This window comes from Saccoglossus kowalevskii, chromosome 18 (assembly GCF_978046115.1).
Source record: "Saccoglossus kowalevskii chromosome 18, keSacKowa6.1, whole genome shotgun sequence".
Lineage (NCBI taxonomy): Eukaryota > Metazoa > Hemichordata > Enteropneusta > Harrimaniidae > Saccoglossus > Saccoglossus kowalevskii.
This window is the reverse complement of record NC_140658.1, coordinates 2,147,178-2,167,678: the sequence shown is the minus strand read 5'-3', so window position 1 is coordinate 2,167,678 and position 20,501 is coordinate 2,147,178. Positions and strand designations below refer to the sequence as shown.

The following is a 20,501-nucleotide window of genomic DNA, read 5'->3' as shown; positions in this document are numbered from 1 at the left end:
GAAACATGTCATAGGTGATCCAAGAAAGCATTACAAAGAACAGCTAAAACAAAAGCCTGACATCCCTGAAACGAACTGGGAAAACATAGCAGCTAACAGAGCCAACAGGGTAACTCTGACACAGTGGGGTGCCGAGGCCCTTGAGAAAATGTGACAAAACCATGCATGAGTATGCAGGTCGAGGATAGAACTGTTCAGCCACCTAAGGGCCTGCAGACAGAGCAGAACTTCCCTCACATCCCCGACTACCCTGCCAGTGTTAACCTAAGAACTACCCTGATAAGGTTAACCTGAGGACTAATTTGACAGTATTATCTCAAAGACTAACCTGACAGTCTTAACTTGAGAACTACCTAGACAATGTTATCCAGTGGACTACCCCGACAGTGATAACCAGAGAACTATGCTGACAGTGTTATCCTGAGGACTAACATCAGTGTTAACCTGATGATTACTGTGACAATGTTGATTTGAGGACTAATCTGACAGTGTTAACCTGAGGTCCACCCTGACAGTGTTAACCTGAGGACTACCTCGACAGTGTTAACCTGAGGACTACCAGGACAGTGTTAACCTAAGGACTACTCTGACAGTGTTAACCTAAAGACTACCCTGACAGTGTTAACCAGAGAACTACCCTGACAGTGTTAACCTGAGGACTACCTCGACAGTGTTTACCAGAGGACTACCCTGACAGTGTTAACCAGAGGACTACCCTGACAGTGTTAACCAGAGGACTACCCTGACAGTGTTAACCAGAGGACTACCCTGACAGTGTTAACCTGTGGACTAGCCTGACGGTGTTAATCTGAGAACTACCCTAATAGTGTTAACCTGACAAATATAACCCTGACTGAGACATGTCCACAAAACATTTTAAATGGCTGTTAAATTTAACTGAATGAAAAACTAATTGAACATCATAAGAATATAATTTCTGGTGTATGGGATCCTTTTAAACCATCAGTTGGTCGTTGTGAAGTTGACTTTGAAAACAAACTTATATGTTGTATTTAAATTAACACAGTTTACCAGTAGTGGGGATGGCAGATAATAAACACACTTAATACATATATAATATTTATTTTCCTACGAGATTCACTTTAGAGATTATAAATAGTACTGTGAAAAGCAGCCTAACATAAAATATAATATGCAAATATTCTGTGAGATTAAAATAAAATAATTCTATGTTATATCTAAAATTAGCAAATTTAAACATGATAAAAACATAGCAGCTTTAAACATAGCATTCCAGTGTTGTGGTAGAGAAAAATATAATCAAATAAAATTATTTAACAAAGGAACCAAATTAATCCAATATACATGTACCACCACACCAATATGCCACCATTCATCCTGTAACCTTGAGAATTATATAAAATAACAAACACAATTTTTGTTCTTTCTCTATACAGTTTTAAAAAAATATCTTAAAATATATCAAGGGTTATAAAATGCATGGTTTACGCTAACATCTGTCTGTTCTGAGGTATATTTCCATCACCGCAATTGTTAGTAATGTAAAAGATTTATGTTCAAATTAAACATAATAACAACGTGCATGGTTGTAAAAGAGTGTTACATTAAGATAAAACGGGATATGTTATTAGCCAATGAGGTGCAGATGTTGTTGACTAATTCTAAGACATTTCTAAATACGTATTTCAGGAAAAATAATGAAAAATTATTATTTATATTTATTAAAATGTTACTAGAAATATGGTTACTATTTTTTTTTTTTATAAATTACGCAATTTAATAGTTGTGTCACACACAGTCAAGTTAGTGAAGAGAAAATTCTTTACAGATGTCACCAATAACGGTATCATAGCAACCAGAATTCAGATTTCCATAGAATAGCAACCCCAGAAACATAAATATTATCCATAGTTGAGGTAGATAATAATTAATAACCTGATAATGACATATATTTTTAACTATTTCATAACTACGATGCATAAAACTAAGCACCTTGCCAAAATTGCAACCATTCCATAGAAAATACAATGAATGTTTAAACAAAGGCGGTTCTACGTAATATTATCTACAATATTATTAAATTCTAATATTATTATTCTAATTAGTAGAGAGATATATAACTATCTAATAATCAATTATTCTATGTTCTAATTGTATTTGCATGCATACAACATGCATGTGAAAGAAGTATACAGAGATCCACTGTACGATTGTACATTATATCGTTTACATATACAGCAGCCTGGTGTGTGTGCGCTCTCACACAACGGCCCAAACATTGTCATTATGCGCTTCACAGCTGATATACATGTGGTATTTAGATTAGAGTGAAGGCATGTAGTAAATCCAATACTGTAAGAATTATTAAATACTGTAAAATACTTTATTTTCACTTGGAATTAATTTTTGCTGAAGGAATGATAAAATCCAGCAAATATACCTTTTTCCCTATATTTGACATTCAAACACCCAAAGTCTTGTCAGCGAAAATTAATTCAAGCTAAAATAAAGTATTTTACAGTAGTTAAGTAAGCATTCATCAAATTGAAATAGCAAGCATTAAAAAAAAAAGAGATAAAATTTGCAATATTTGCAACAACTTGCACTACAGACAATATATCAATAAACAATAGGTTATTAATTAAGTTTAGTAAAGTTGGTAAGAAATACAAAATTACAGTTAGTCATTTATAATTTCTCAAATACACGCAATTGACTTATTATTAAATAAGGCATAGCAAGATAATACAATGTATGTTCCTGAGAGATGAGGTGAGCAGATAAAGAGAATATAGAGATAAAGATATGAGATAAAATTTACCAGATGATTTATAATTACCTTGATTTGAGAGATTCTCAAATATTCACCATTGTACATGTCAAACAGGTGAAGAGCACCATGTTAAGTAAATGTGTGCATATAACTGTCATTTCCAATCTAGGAATCATGCCAAACTGAAAAGAACTACTTTCCATCAAGTCTGGCATGACTGTACCAGAGTGTAAACACTCACTGTCAGTCTGGTTCTGTACAAATGTGACAATATTCACTGTTAGTCTGGTACTATACCAGAGTAAAGACAATCACTGACAGTCTGGAACTGTACCAGAGTAAAGAGAATCACTGACAGTCTGGTACTGTACCAGAGTAAAGACAATCACTGACAGTCTGGTACTGTACCAGAGTAAAGACAATCACTGACAGTCTGGTACTGTATCAGAATAAAGACAATCACTGACAGTCTGGTACTGTACCAGAGTAAAGACAATCACTGACAGTCTGGTACTGTACCAGACATCAGCAAAAGTTCCAGAATTGTTGTGTGGAGGTAACAGTATCCAGGCTAGACATCATACAGACAGTAAATACTCTTTGTTATCAAGTCTGAATATAATAAAAGTAGCAGTGATGCAGTAAAGATAAAGTGGATATAAATGATGGAATGTTGATTTTCTCAATTAAAAGAAAACACATTGAGGCCCAGAGTGGCATATGTCATTCATAACATATGGAGTGAAATTTGTGTGGTCTCAAACCCTTTAAGTTAAAAAATATGTATTATTATGTTAAGAACACATATGCTAGCACTGATCATATGCATATTGATAAAATGCATGCTTTCTACATATGCTTGAGCAGTGTGTGTTCTCTAAGTCAACTACAGATAAAAATAACGAAGCCCAATCTCAATATGAGGATGTAATCAACTTCATAATAGACCATTTTCTGTTCACTGTGAAATCCTACATTATGCATGAAATCAAACATAAAAACTAAGGTCCTTGTGACGTAAAAACGCTGCATGGGATTAAACTATTTAGGGGGGGGGGGGGGCTCTAAGGTAAATAATTTGCTGTATACATTTGATGATGGTCAATTTTGACCAAGTAATGGTATCCAAACACCATATTGTTCATTAAAAGATTAGCAATTTGACATTGAACTTTAAACAAGAAGTAATACAGGTACAAAATCAAATCATTCAATTCTGCACCAGCATTATGCAAGATCTCACAGTCAATAGAAAATCACCTATTGATGCACTGTAAGGTATGACTGCCAAGTTTATGACCACATAGAATGGAGTCATAATGAAGGCAACGTTATGTCAAACAATGAATATGGTCCCCACTCCATGTTAGAATATACTTATGCAAAATATAAAATAGATATTCCTAGATTGATCAGGTTCTAAAACATAATGCTGAGAAAATATAAATGCATTTGTGTTTTCAGTAACATTATCAGCACCCCTATCCATCCGTTACGTTGTTGTAGAATTGACATCGTCATCAACAACAAGATTCTTCCTCAAGGACTCGGCTTTTTCTCTCATAGCAGCAAGCTGAGATCGCAGAAATGAATTCTCATGTTCTAACTGTGAGATTCGTAGCGACATTTCCTCTTCTCGCAATCTCCTGGCATCTCGTGATCGTTTTGCTGCAGCATTGTTACGTCTTCTCCTTTCAAAATAGCGATGATCTTTCTGCTCATCTGGAACAGGTTGTTTCTCAGCCCTCTCTTTTTTAGAAAGGCATGAATTTTCATCTGTTGAAATAAATCAAATGTATATTTATATTACCATAGTAACACTTGTATACTGATTTCAAAGAATGTTTAACATATTTTCTTTCATCATAATAAACGATTTGTGAAACAACTGAATGTCCTCAGACAAACAGATAAACAGACAAGTGATAAGCAGGACAATAAGCCCCATCAGTCCAAATCTGCCAGAAGGAATTGTTTCATTATAACACAGTCGCTCTATCCCCAGTCAGGAAATGCTTGGCAGTCTATTGTCCCAGGGCTGGTTGCAGGTAAATAAACCGTTCACACCTTGGACAACAATTAGCCATGAAGCTGAGTGTACACTAACATCACAGACACAAACACAACAGAACATATTACCATGATTCATCAAGATGTGAACATCCGAGAGAACAAATAACCACATCACAAAAAACATATTATGGTTGAATGCAGTTTCCTTACTATAAAAGGAGCCAGTAAATTAAAGTAAAGTTCAGTAAATCAAAAACAAAATGGTCTGACTGATCGGCCCCAACCGGCACTCAAAATTAACGACCAGCGCGAGAACGCTTTCGACCAGGACTATTGTCCGATTGTAATTATAATTATGTACCGACTGACACTCATCCTGCCAGTCGTGGAATCACAATTTGTGAATAATAGACATATTCGCACAGTGTGGTAGCGGCTTATAAACAATACAAGTCAATTTTGTAAAATTAGCACCTCTGTGTTTGTAAGTAAATACCTTGATGATCGACGCAGTCTTTAGATTAAAATTCTTTCAAAATAAATTCCACCCCAATTTTATCATCCCCAATCATGTAAAAACCTTTCTTTCAAGACTTCATTTACCTTTTTGAAAATTGGTAATCACCTCTTTTGAAAACCATCATGCAGTTTTCATCTGAAATCTATACCAACACATCATGCTACATAATTTTTATGATGACTACCATTCGGAAAACTTCGGGTTCTACCCGCATTACCATGCGGCATTCTGATTGGTTAAGGGCGTTTTTTACCCATCAGGTCAAAGGACATATGGCGGTCAACTAATGCATCACAACCATCATGGCGGTCTGTGTTTTTCACCAAAGCGATCGAGTGATAAAAAATAATTGCTCCTGATAAAACTAATTCAAATTTTACGTTTATTTCATATAAAAAAAGAAGTAACATTTTTTGCATGGCATGACTGAGTAAGAGGAATTATTGGTATAACCGGTGTATGAAATTGCGAAGTGAGTTATGTCACGTCACGTTGTGACTTTGATGATCGTTTGGAAGTTTTATTTGTGTAAACGTTGTAGAAGCTGATGGTACAAATAATGAACAGCAATTTTTTGAAAGAGAATGTTTTTGTAGTAAATAAGATCATGAAAGTCGTGAACATATTCTTGGCTGAAACGTTTCATTTAACCTTTTACAATTTATTTGTTAGTCTGCAGCATTTGCATTTGCAATGTTTCATTTTTAAATTCAAACTCTTCTAAAACATATTTGCACTGTGACCAAGCTCATTAATATTACAAAAGTGTCCAAAAGAATAGTATTTATAACACATACATGTATAAAGCAAATAAATATCTGCCACTTTGTTTTTAAAATATATGTTGTTTCTCGTGTGGGTGTAAATGTGCTTTGGTCAATCTCTATTATTATGTAAATGGTATGCAAATTAACCCACCACAGTGGTTTAAATTCCTGGAGAGAACACTGAATACAATGCTCTGCTATCAAGAGGCTATGCTTCGTGGAAAGTCATACGCAGCGCAGTCGGAGCACAGCGGGTAATTCACACCTTAGACAATAGCTGTTTCCAGAGCGGGGATAGATTGGCAATAACTTGTGCATTGTCAGTATGATGTATTTTTAAAGTTACAAGTACAGTGTTTTTCATATTTCATTACAAGTAGTAACTCGAATGTTTGCAATTACTGATTACTGTTTAGCGTGAAATATCACCAACTATATGTGATGATACCAACACGAAACATCATCAGTATGCATGTGGGCAAAGAGAATTTAAGACTGCAAAAAAACAAACATTATTGTATAGTGACGGAAAGCTTTATGTTGAAAAATAATTGTTATATTTTTACCCAAAACGGCGGCTGTAAACTGCATATGCACTTACACGCATTAGTCTAGGATTGGTAAGTGCCATATCAATTACTGTCATTTTAATTCTCTGAGTTAGTCAGCAACTAGAATATTAACAACGTTTGAATATTATAAATAAGCCTGAAAAATAAATTTTTGTCATTGGACGATATTTTAACTAATTTATAATGAAAGCTGATAATTGGTATGATGGAAGAATTTGCTAAACAAAAATGTATTACATTTTTGGGAGAGACTAGGAGAGAAAAGAATTTTTTTTTTTTCATTTCGCATACAGAAAAACGATTCTATTTCTATACTCCTGAGAACCTACAGTAATTAATTGAAAAAACACTAAAAAAATTGCAGCATTTTTTTACACAACTGAATATGGTTGTGTCTAATATTTTATTTGAAAAAAAACTTACCTTATTCATAAGCATTTTACTAAAAACAATATTCATTCTCTTTAGAGGCCACTACAATGTCAGTTTGACTGTAGATTGTAAATCATGTACTCAATGAATGCCAAGCAGTAGTTGCATAATCAATAAACTACTACTTTATCAAGTACAGTAAATGTAACATTTAAACTCATAAAACCTGACCTAGATTTGAATGAACTTACTTTTCTAACTGTGTATGACTACAATGTAATTCACAGAATAAAGTACACTATAATCAAGTGTTGTAGTTGGCTGAGATAAAGTGAGTTACATCTACATGTATATGTGCAATGAAAATATTAGATTGTCAACAGTATCTCAGGTCTAATTTGTTTATTTTTCCATGAGAATAAAAACCAAAGGCCTCTGTGAAAATACCATAGACATTTCAGTGTAGACCGAAAGTCTGGGGAATGAAATATGTGGAGTAGTTCAGTATTTACAGGGGCGAACATCCAAGCATTTCCATCGCCTGGCAGAGAAAACAAAGGCCGAAAACTCTCAGAAAACGGTACTTTGGGATGGTTGTTGAGACTCTCCCTGAACAATGTAACAAGATTACCCGTGTGTGTGTAACATATATAAAATTGGTTGTTTAGGATTACTTCAAAGTTGATTGAGTTTGTACTGTTTTCTCGAATTTAGCCGTTTTCACAGACTCTTAGCCCGGTGTTTCACAGCAGCTCGTGTAAAGCCCATAGAAATGCATGGTATAGTATATGTAGTTTACCAGTTTAATTCTCTAGCAAAGGATTACAGGTAAAGCATTAAAGTCGTTGTTGCAAAACACTGAGAGAATGATTTTTTTATTTATAACCTTTGACCGTAAACTGATAAAAATTATTTATTGCTCTTTTTCACTTGTTTGCTCCTTGAAAATATCATCCTCTCACTCAAACACTGACTGCAGACACATGTGTGTTCAATGAATGATCAAAATTATTGTGTTAAAGGTGACGTTTGAAGGACAAAAGAAGTGTTAAATGTCTAGAAAATTAGGTGAAGCTAATTATTAAATTCTGAACACAGCTTTAAATCCTATGACACACTGTATCAGTTGAACTGTGACGCCATGTTACATGATGCTTGTACGGATTTGTATGAATTAAACATAGCATTTTATTCTATTCTATGAACTTGAAATGTGAATGGAAATATTGAGAAAAAAATTTGTGGAATTGCAGCCAGCCAGTTTGTTGAACATGATGTCTAATGTGTGCGTGAAGTTTGAACTTGATCAGCCCTGGCAATATCTAAGAAAACAAGCCATGCATGGCACAGTCCCTGTTTGTTATCAAATTTAAGATATATAGTTTTGTTTATAGTAATATAGCTGGAATATAACCATGTCAGGAATATGATTTTTTAACAGTAAAATGATTGATACTTGTTCATATTGAGAGAAATTGCTCTGGAACAGCATTCAAAATCATCCATTTTGAATACATGTATAAATATAACATGATGTACAAGAAATATATAAAATTTGTATATAATGAGTCAAAGCATTTATAAGAGATACGGCTCTAGAAGCCCAATCATTAAAACAAAATGGCCGCCAGACAGCCATTTTCCTGGGATCAAAACTTGTCAATTTCAACATGAAACAATCTTTCAAGTTAGGGGTGCAGCTTCTATTAAAGCTGCCGTCTCAAATATGATTTTTACGGTACATCCTAAATGCGGCAGCCCAAACTTTCACAAACCAAACAGCCACCACATATTTCAGAAAAAGATATACCATTTAATTATAATTAAGGCATAATTTTTCGAACATTTCAATCTTTCCTGACGCCTAGATTAGAGTCTAATTTAGGTTTTCCGTAGTCACTGATGCCTATTCAAGAGTACAATGTTTATTGTGGGTCATCGTAAAAAGTGTTAAATTCTTCTTCAATGCTCACCATATTTTTCGAAAACAACGATTTTCTTGATTAAAAAAAAAAATCATGACGTTTTCCAATCAAAATCAAAGCCAAACAATCTGACTACAACAACGGTAAATCTCTTCGGTGTTGCAGTCACTTCAAAGTCGCTGAACTGACATTAACATATTTAAATGAGCTATGGTAATTCAAACACATTGGCACTATCCAGCGTTTCGATTGGTTAATTAGTGACTTGACCTATCAGGTCAAAGAGCAGTTTCAAGTCACGAATGGGCTTGGACAAACATGGCGGATATCATATCGGATCAAGCGTTTACATGTGACCGAAATCATTTGCTTGCGGTGAAACTAAATTGAATTTTACATGCATTTCATAACAATTCAATAAATTTATTTTTTGTACGTTATTGTAATCACTACTGAGTAATAATCATCAATTGCAAAAATTTGAAAACAAGTAAGTTATTCACTTGTGAAACGCTGCAAGACAGGCTGCATAGCACCACCGTTTGATACTAAGCAACGCATTAGTGTTTGTTTTTACTTTAAAATTCTTTTAGAATATATATTTCGTATTAAGAAAATAAATGCATATTACCGTAAAAACTCAAAAATTTCGACCCCTCTAAAAATTCGATCGCCTGATTATTTGTCGGGTTTCGGTATTTTAATTGCCTCCAAAATTTCGAGTACCCTGAAAATTGCTGACTCGTTTTTATTCGAAAATTGCGACCAGTTTTGGTTTTCCCCCAAACGAAAAAAAAAAACGATGTGAGCGTTCAAACGGGACTTTCCCCGAAGGCATGAATCCGGGTTTCTGATTGACTGAGAGATTTTTATTTTATTGGTAACGAAAATATATTCTAAATAAACGAAGTTTCAAATAAAAACGAACACAAAAATCTCGGCATGCTGCGTTTCTGAATTGTTGATTATTACTCAGTAGTGATTATAATAATGTACACAAAATAAATTTGTTGAATTGTTATGAAATACAAATAAAAGTCAACTTAGTTTCGTCGTACGCGAATGATTCCGGTCTCGTATAAACGTTTGATGCTGTAGGATATCCGCCATGTTCTCTTAGGTCAAATAGGTCAAATCGCTAATTAACCAATCAAAAAGCTGGATGATGCAAACGTGTTCAAATTACCATAGCTTATTTAAATATGTTAATGTTATTGAACGCAATGCGGAAGAGATTGATGTTGTAGTACGATCTTTTGGCTTGGATTTTGATGCGAAAACGGCATGTTTTTTTTTTTAAATCAAAAAATTAGTTGTTTTTAAAAAATAAACTGGGCATCTGAAGAATAATTTAACATTGTTCACAGTGATAACAGCTCATTCTCGAAACGAAGCTTACCCGCTCACGCTAGTCACGATAAAAATCATACACGTGTACTCTTGAATAGACGTCAATGACTACGGTAAAACTTAGACTCTATTTTAGCCGGCAGGAATGATTGAAATCTCCGAAAAATGACGCCAAAATACACCTTAAAAGTCCCATTTTATTTTTTTAATCCAAGGGTGAATTTACGGCAGAATCTGGTCCCTCAAATAAGGGACACGTGAGCTTTGATTCTAACCGGATACATTGCACTGGGTCGGGGAGATAGTTTGCTAAACTTCCATGTATCTTTTGTCCAATGGGTACCTGTACTTCGAACATTCGCAAGTTTTCCTAGGTAGTGCGAGACAGCTTTGTCTTTTGACCTAATTTTGTGCTGACCTCTCCTCCGCGTCTTGATGTTTTGTTTTCCTTGTCATAATACTCACTGATTGATGACTTTGTTTTGATTTTGAGTTGTTTGGCGTACAACTCGGCCACGACCTTTGCTTTTACCGTGAAACATGGGGAAGTTTACGTCAATTGACGGACATTGCATTTTTTTAAAAACTAACGAAGCACACTGTCTATCATCCCCATTTTTTCATTTGCTGATTTCTATTCTGAAAAATTCGACCGTCCAAAAATGCACCTTAATTTTGACTCTAAAAACACATCACATTTCTAACACAAATTATTTAAAAATCGGTCGAAATTTTGGAGTTTTTACGGTACATTAAATATACTGAGTATTTTTTTGTTATCATGTGAACAGTTTTTTTTTATTGACTGTAATTTTTCAATATTTTGTTACGTAGGATTTGAACTCTTCCCCAATATCTAAATTAGAGCATGGAAGATACCCGTACTAATGAATTAGAGTAACGTCTATTCACGAGATTGTGCAGTAATCTGCAAATGCGTACAAATCTATTTGCAGATATTATTTATTGTGTAGTATGTTGTACAGTATGAATTTTTGTTTGTGTTTGTCTGTGTGTGAAAATCTGAAAGTTTGCTTAGAATTGCAACAAAGTTGCAATCGGGTGTCGTGCATCTCATTAGCATATCATTATCCTTTCAGGCCTTTGTTTTCTGAAACAAGTTCCCACTGTTACCGAAGTGAATGCTGTAAATTAAAGCCGCACCAAGACTTCACGCATCTGAATTCATCCATTAAAAAAAATGAATTTTAATTAAAGCCGCGGTCTCAATTAGGAATTTTACAATAGTTTCATTCTTTACAAAATTGAGAAAGTCACAGACATGTTGATTTGGTTGACTTCAAAATGAAATCAAGATTTGTAAATGGACACAATTCATGAGGGACATCACTGTAAAGGGCATTCTCTGAAAAAAACATTGCAATACATTTGTTGTATAATAGACAAAATTTACTTGAGTGAATATAACTGATCATAAATTGATGGTTGAAAATCACAATGATTGGAGATCTTTGTTACTGAGAATTAAGGAATCATTAACATTCGTCTGATTTACCATTTTTTCTCAACATACAAAAAAAACTGATTTATACTTTGTTTTATCATTTTGAAGTACCAAATTGAATTTGTGTCAAATATGCATTGTTACAAAATATATTATTGGCTGAAATATGAAAATAGAACCCCACTCACATTTTAAACCATCAATATAACCCTGTTCAACAGCAACACCGTGAGAATACACATTTACTACACAACTTACCTATATCTTCATTTGATATGCTGTCATCGGCACTCTGCGGAGAATCAACAACATGAACTCTGGATGCCAGTGCTGCAGTTGCTGCAATCAGGTTTAGCGGGTTTCCTCCTTCTACCTGAGGCACTGACGAAATATACGGAATAGATCCAGCTGCAGCTATACCAGACACGTTACCAGGCAGAGCAGCGATCAAAACCTGTCGGCCATCTTGTAAGATAGCGGGATTCACTGGTACAAGGTTAGGAGTTATTAGACCATTCTGTAATGGATAAGTTGTCTGTAATCTGGTAGTCTGAGGTTGATTGGTTTCCACTGAGTATTCCTTGTCTGGCAATTCATTGGTGTAAGTTTTCTCTGATTGCACAGAGCGATAATTTGGTCCATTGGTTAGTGAGGATGTTGGCATTATACCATAACATCTTTCGTCTTGAATCATTGGCTCCTGTTTTATTATTGTGCTTTCTTTGTGGTTCATATCTTCCTCTAAATGGATAGCTAATCTGCCACATTCAGAATCATCATCTGAGGATTCTTCAGGAATATCAGTTTTAAGTTTCTTTCTGGGTGGCACTTTTCCCTTTCTTCTTGATATCCTACTGGGTATTTTGTTATCTTGCTGAGGGGTCTTTTCACCCCCTAGCTGAGGTGTACTGTTATCTTGTTGCATGAGAGTACCTAACTCGTGGGTATTTTCTGTATTTTGTTTCATATTTTGGTTAATTGCTGGAATGGTAATATTTTCAGACTTGGGCAGTTCTTTACCTGCAACAAAATAAAGAATATTGGTTATAAATGCGTCAAGTTTTAAGAGATGCATTTCCACAGGATGCCTCAAATGTGTTACACTTCCACATGATGAGTTACATTTCCCCAGAATTCAATTAAGGTAGCGAGAAGGGAAATTTTCACTTTTTTCTTGATTTTTCAAAAGTTGATAAAACGACCTTGATACATCATCCCAGGTTTACAAAAGATCGAAATTGCGAAATAATGTCGCTCAAATCAGTGTTTTAAAACACTAGCAGAAAAGACTACAACTGCCGTTTCGTGGATATTTGCATGTTGTTTATCTTTGGAAGGGTTTAAATGATAACATCTTATCTGTATACTCTGTTGTTGACGATTCTGATATAACGGGTGATAAGCTTCCAGTCGCAAACAATGCGTGTTTATCTAACGTTCATTGTCAGCATTATTGTCAGTCGAGACTTCGTCGGAGAAACATGGTCATACAGTACCCATTTCGCCCAACCTTCCGCTTTTACATCGAACGCTTAACACTTAATTTCCGACCATGCGGTCTTGTCCGACCGGAAACCGACCGCATTTTAATCGAGTTTTTTTTTTGGGGGGGGGGGGGGGGGGGGGCTCGCTCGCTCATTGAAAACACTGACCGCTCGTCCAAACACTGATCACTGGCGCAGGAGTGGTCGAAATGGTGGTTTTGATAGTAAAGTGTGAACATACAACTAGTAACTAGTATTAACTATTATTAAATTCTGAACGGCACTTCAAATCTAATATAGTTGTATGACACTTGTATCGTGAATGAGACAGTTACGTGAAAAAAACATAGGTACTAGTAACTCATTTTGATAGAGCAGAGAAACGAGGAAATGTTAATGATTAATTCCAAAAATAACGATACCGAATCCACGTCGGTCCATGTCTGGTAAAATTTGACATTCAATTTTTAAAATTAAGTCACGATCATTGAATGACTTCGGTCTAAACCGTATACGTATACGTAAAATTGTTCCCACAAAAATATTTTCGACTAAAAACGGCCACATGCCCTGAAAAATTCGAACAGAGCTTGACATGTATGAATAATTTATTGGGCTTAAAAATTTAGTTATAGCCATAAATATTTGGTGGCCTGTCGATGAACAATTTCAAAACTCAAGATTCTCACGGCTGCGAAAGTAGAACATTCCGGAGGCGGTGAAACGGAAGAGCCAAACTTAACGCATAAAAACAGAACGCGTATTTTGACCTCTGTGTGGCCAACCAATGGCTGGATACGAAAACGTTTGCGGTCGTTGCCAAAGAACCCCGCGTCCATCGCCTGGCGATGCTCTTCACGTTGAAAAACGTTGAAAAAACACAAGAATTAGTAGAAATGTTCCTATTTTGGGCGGATTATTAATAGAAAATAATGTCTTTATTACAAAAATGTCGTGAGTTTTTGCCTTAGTTATTTTTTATCGGCGAAAAACTGCGAACTTGGCAAATTTGGTTGCACAACTTCCCTCTATTCACAGTGGAGGGACTGTGCTCTATCATAGAGTGGGAGAAACCAACGGGGATCGACATTCCAAACAAATTATTGGGACACGGTGTACAGACATTCCAAACAATCGAAATTATCAACGAAAGACGAGGTTTTATTTTAGGCTTAGAAATATTTTCTTTCCGTCAGCCCATGCATGGAACTGCCATTTAGCTTCATGGTCCTTCAGCATGTCTTCACCTCGGAACACATCGCGAAGACTCAATAATCAGGAAAGAAAACCCAGACAACCATGTCGTACTTGTGTTGAAATACATTTTGTATTTCACGTCAGAATATTGTTTAAAATAAAATATTCAGTCCAAGCCAAATCAAGGCCAAAGGGTCAGGTTGCGTGCATATAATTATAGATAGTTAAAACAAAAAGTATTTGAACTTTGTCAGCTGTTCAACATCTATAAAAACCATAAAGACAATTATAAGACAATGTGAACCTCGGAAATTTTTCTGTTAGTCCGAATTTTAAATGCGTGCGAGCGAGCGGTGATATTTCGGGGTTTGCGCGGTCGAAAATAAAGCGGAAATTGTAAAATTCAACAAGCAGTCAAAAAAGCGAGAAAAAAGGTGATTGGAAAGCGGGAGCGGGCGGGAGGTAGTGCGAAATGAGTACTGTAAATTTGCGCAACTTTCTTTTAAATCGTGTTATTTTCCAAGTCAATATTCTATTTTACTAATACCATGTTTTCTAACCATTGGCGAAGAAAAGAAAGAAAGCGTTGACAGATGAGGCAAAGAAAAATCTGCCACTCAGTGTCGCACTCTGACACAGCAATTTTTTTTTCAAACATCGGCCATTTTGTTTCACCATGAAAACCGTTTTATTAGATCACTTATCAGAGACACTTGAAGGATTATCTTGTTTGTAAACTGTCAGCGTGTACAGTGGGACAGTAATGTTTGTCAGAGGATTATCCCTCGTTGTTCGTTTGCATAACAATGGAAACCCGAACGTTCCTGGAGTTTTCTTCATTTTTCACGCTCGAGCTTGAAATTATTCATTATCTGACACTCTTTATGAGTTCTATGATATCAGTGGTTAATTTGTTTGGCCATTTTTAGTGTATATTTATAATAATGCAGCAAATCTACAGTGTTTTATTAACCAAGACTGTTTTTCGCGTTTTTCTCGAATTGAAGTTTCGATTGAGTACGACTCATTGGGACCGCCGCCAAATCAAGTGTGTTCGAACTAGGACATTCAAACTCGCAGTTATCGTTCAAAAGATAATGATGGTGCGAAATATGTCTGGGTTTTTAAAGAAAATGTTTTGTCACAGAATAATAGTCTGTTAAAGGTGCCAAATATGAAATAATTTGAGGACAAAAAAACAAACCTGCATAGAAATCGGAATAATAGGTCTTTTGATTATCGGAGACACATTTCAATGGACTTGATTACGGACAATGCATGACGTAAATCTCACCAGGAAATTCCGCAGTGTGCTCTCGCAATCGAGGACTTAGTCATTTTTACAAGATTCGCCATTTTTGATGTCACGTGATATTTATGTAAACAATGACTGTCCAGATTGTGCGAACTTGTACCTCTATACTTAGTCTTTTGAAATATACAAGCTAAATTACTCTTCTGAACAAGACAACAGACAGAGAATGATTTATTCAAAAATGTCACAAACCCCTTCTCGCTACCTTAAGTTACATTTCCACAGAATGAGTTACATTTTAACAGAATGCCTCGATTCAAGTACACTTCCACAGAATTCCTCATGTGAGTTACACTTCCACAGAATTCCTCAATTGAGTTACACTTCCACAGAATTCCTCAATTGAGTTACACTTCCACAGAATTCCTCAATTGAGTTACACTTCCACAGAATTCCTCATGTGAGTTACACTTCCACAGAATTCCTCAATTGAGTTACACTTCCACAGAATTCCTCAATTGAGTTACACTTCCACAGAATTCCTCAATTGAGTTACACTTCCACAGAATTCCTCAATTGAGTTACACTTCCACAGAATTTCTCAATTGAGTTACACTTCCACAGAATTTCTCAATTGAGTTACACTTCCACAGAATTCCTCAATTGAGTTACACTTCCACAGAATGCCTCGATTGAGTTACACTTCCACAGAATTCCTCAATTGAGTTACACTTCCACAGTATGCTTCAATTGATTTACACTTCCACAGAATGCCTCGATTGAGTTACACTTCCACAGAATTCCTCAATTGAGTTACACTTTCACAGTATGCTTCGATTGAGTTACATTTCCACAGAATGCCTCGATTGAGTTACATTTCCACAGAGTTCCTCGATTGAGTTGCAATTTCACAGATTAAGTTACATTTTAACAGAATGCCTAGATTGAAGTACACTTCCACAGAATTCTCCAATTGAGTTACACTTAAATTTGTTATTATTAGGTATACCTTTTTATTAACATGAACTTTACATATAATCCAAATATAAATGTTTCTTTTGAATATATGTATTAAAAGCACCAGAATTATGGAGGTGTAGCTGTTCCAATTCAGGATGCTAACTGACTGTTTGTTAAATCGATCATTAATATTAATGAGCTAACAATGAATATTAATGAGTTAATGATTATTCTGAGAATTCTTACACATGCAAATAATACTGTAAAAAAGAATTTTACAATATATATATTATCGAAAAATTAAATGAAACAATCTGTGTATATATGGGGTAGAACAAATGAATTTGTCCCATGATATCAGTATTATAAAGCCAAGATATCCCAGCAATCCAGCAATAATAAAGTAGATCTGAACAAATTACAAAATCAAATAAAACAACATTTTTGAAATGTAAATGCTACAGACTAAATATTGCTACAAATTTAACAATGTTGCCATGTCTTGGAAAAAAGTCAAATAAAACACATTTGAAATGCTGCAACCAGGAATATTTTCATTAGTTTTGGAATCTTATTTACCACAAAAACTCATTCCTTCAAAAAATCAACTACATAATTATTTAGCAGTGTTCTCCCCAGGATTTTGTTCAAGGATGGTGAACAAGTAAACAAGAAAATCAATAAATCATAACACAATATTATTTTTTGACATCAGTATTGGACCATTGTAAATATTAGGGCATTATTTATTAATTTTTTTTTATAAAAAAATCCAAAGGGCATGTACCCGTTCTTTTACCATGAATTTGAGAGCAAAACTACTACATTGGTCATTGTTGTGCAAAAATATGTAGGATTCTTGATTAATTAAAAATTAAAATATCCCTGCCTGTAGAGGAAACCATATAATGAGTTCTTGAACACATGGAATGGCTAAATTTTAGTTTCATATATTTAGAATTTTTAATGCTGGTAAAATTTTGGTACACATTTGTACTTTTATGTTATTTAATTTTATTTTTCTTATTGTGTTTGGGTTCGTATAAAATACATGTCAATTCTTATTTTAAATGAGCACACAGGTTTTATTTAACAACGGGAAATTTATTTTCAGGTATATATCTGTTATTTAGGATTCAAGCCATATGACGAACACATGCACTCATACATATTCATTGCGTCTCCAGTATGTCCTGTCAATGCAACAAGTCTGCATATTTAAATGCCTTTGTCTTTTGTCAGATTTTCAGTGATGCACTGACTGTATTTTAGTTTAATTTAATAATACAAAGAATGCTTACAAAGACCAATTGTTTGATTATATTTGGCAGCTGGGAAATAAAACAAAATAACAGAAATATTACTCCATATTGAATCTTCAAATATTCTATTAATTCCCAGACAACAAAATCATGATTTATTAGCATACTAGTAATTCACACTTGTACAAGAACTAGTTTTACAACTACAATTTACTTACTGTAAGTAGTGCATTGGCACTTGCATGGTTTCCACTTTTTGTCTTACGTTTGGTGTCATAGTTTCATTTTGGAAGAAGCCGAAATGCAGGGAACAGTTGACTGCAACAGGAAGGAGGCATTGGCTACAACTCAGAATCTTTTTTTTTCAAGTTTACACCAAGATGACTTATTATACCATTTTTCTTTTATTTTTCAGGGCAAAAGAAACTAAAAACATAAATGTGTAGATAGGCACTTTAACAGAAATATACACATGGCAGGAGACATTTTCACAGTGAAATAATAAATGGTCTGGAGTAAGGTCAACTAACATGGACTATGACATTCTATTAAAATATGCTGTCTAACACATCAGATTACTGTAAAAACTGTATTAGAAACCGCGGCTTCTATTAAAATGGTACAATGCAACAGAGGGGATGCGGCTTCTATTAGAGCATCTACACATATGAGAAATGATGAATTTTTGGTTCTCAGATATTCAAAAAGAATAGGTGCGACTTCTATTAGGGATGCGGCTTCTAATACAGATTTTACGGTACACATCCAATGACACATCTTCATCATCTTCCAAGACCATACCATGTTATTGTTTCAAGTTTCAGAATGGGAAATAAACATTTTCCAATAACCACAATAGTTATAGAGAGAAAAAATAACATATTTGTAGGCCATGCCTTTTCATAAAAGCACCAGCTGAAAAAAAACAGCCAAAAAGGATGCTTTCAATTACTATAGAAACCATTCAGTAATGGCCCGCAGTCATTGGCCGATTTACTACCATGCATCTCTAACAATTTTGTGATTGGCTGGCTGTTTTCAACTATCATTTGAAATTTATAAAACATTTATAAATCTTTTATATGAAACAAATTCATGCCTTCATTAAATTCATTATATGCATATGAAGTATATTTAAAATAAATTATTTCTATTAAATTATCAAAATAAATCATAATAAATTTAGTCAGTAGATCGAAATCTTGTAAACAGCAGGTAACATTGAAGCCAGAATAATGCCAATGTACACTGCCCATGATATGTTACCATGGCAATAAAAGCAGCAGCAACACAGAAACCCCAATTAGTTACAGTTATTGAACTTATTATAAAATAAAATTAGCAAAGAAACACTTTCAAATAAATAAATAAAACAAAGTATTTTAAAACAATATTAATGTAAGAACGTTTTGTAAACTTGAGTACTGTTAACCTTGTTTCAGGTGATCCAGGTGACCTTAAGTGTCTATCCTTGACCGTTTTAAAGTAGGCCGGGGTCATGTTAGGTCAAACAATGGGTCAGCCATTTTTTTAAGCAACTGTTTAAAATGATATTTTTTTTTCAATCAAATGTTTTTATTCTTGTTTAATATAAAACAATATTCATATTTGCTGAGAAATATATAGTATAAGTCTTCTATTTCGCAACGTTTCTTTCGCGAAAGTCGACTAAGTACGAGTGTTTTTTAACAAAGACTAATTGTTCACCACTCGCATGAGCACAGCGCGGTATAGTGTTATGTAATCAACGTATACAATCACACGTACACACGTTTACCTGATTTATCCTTTTGTCCGATATCTTTCGGCCACTTGCTCATTGGAGATATCACCGAATCTTCTTTCACTTCCAACTTTAACATTTTCAGACTCCTACATTCGATGATTTGTGCAAGATTTCACACAGAAATCGGCCAGATTCACAGTTTCCCTCAGTCAAACGTGTGTGTTGACAAGCATGATGACTTCATTGACAAACATGTTCGTTCAATCATTCCTCCAATAATGTAGGGTTACCTAGCTTAGTGAAAGCGATTAAGTTATTATCATTGTGTCATGGCTGACCACCGATTATGTAGTACGTTAACTGTCAATAGTGCATTATTTATACTTACGTAGAATAATTACGTAATAATTTAGTTTGATTCGCAGGAACAGTACATTTTTATGCGGCAAAACCGAAACTTCGATTCATATAGAAACTAGTTATTATTGACTTAAAGGGTCTTGAAAAGAAATGAGCAGTGCCTGACACCTACGCGTTTTTAAATTTATGGACCAAGCTGATGATGTAATAGTGGGTTGTTGACGCACATCTGAACTAAATAAAGCCACACTGACAACAGTGAGTATACCAGGTGTTTTTGTATAGTGTCTGTGGTTATTGAACTCACTTTTCAAATCGTGCGTGTAACGGATTGTATCCAAGGTCGATATACTTTTGTAAGTTTAATTAATCTAGTTATCAGTGTTAGTCCCCATTAATTAATAATTACATAATGTTTTATTAATTTCCATTGAAAGAAATTATTTTTAGTTTAATAATATTATAATAAAAGAAATGTCAATTTTCCTATTGTATATTGTATATTGTTTTTATAACAT

General features: G+C 34.5%; 1 protein-coding gene across 1 annotated transcript; it reads right to left on the bottom strand.

Annotated features, from left to right (window-relative positions):
- Positions 1–1,067: 1,067 nt before the first annotated feature.
- Positions 1,068–19,893, bottom strand: LOC100377224 (uncharacterized). The gene is made up of 3 exons (XM_002733796.4): positions 19,675–19,893; positions 11,998–12,759; positions 1,068–4,531 (listed from the first exon to the last, which is right to left on the bottom strand). The coding sequence occupies exons 1-3, from the start codon at positions 19,757–19,759 to the stop codon at positions 4,248–4,250; spliced, it is 1,131 nt and encodes a 376-aa protein (XP_002733842.2). The 5' UTR covers positions 19,760–19,893; the 3' UTR covers positions 1,068–4,247.
- Positions 19,894–20,501: the final 608 nt, after the last annotated feature.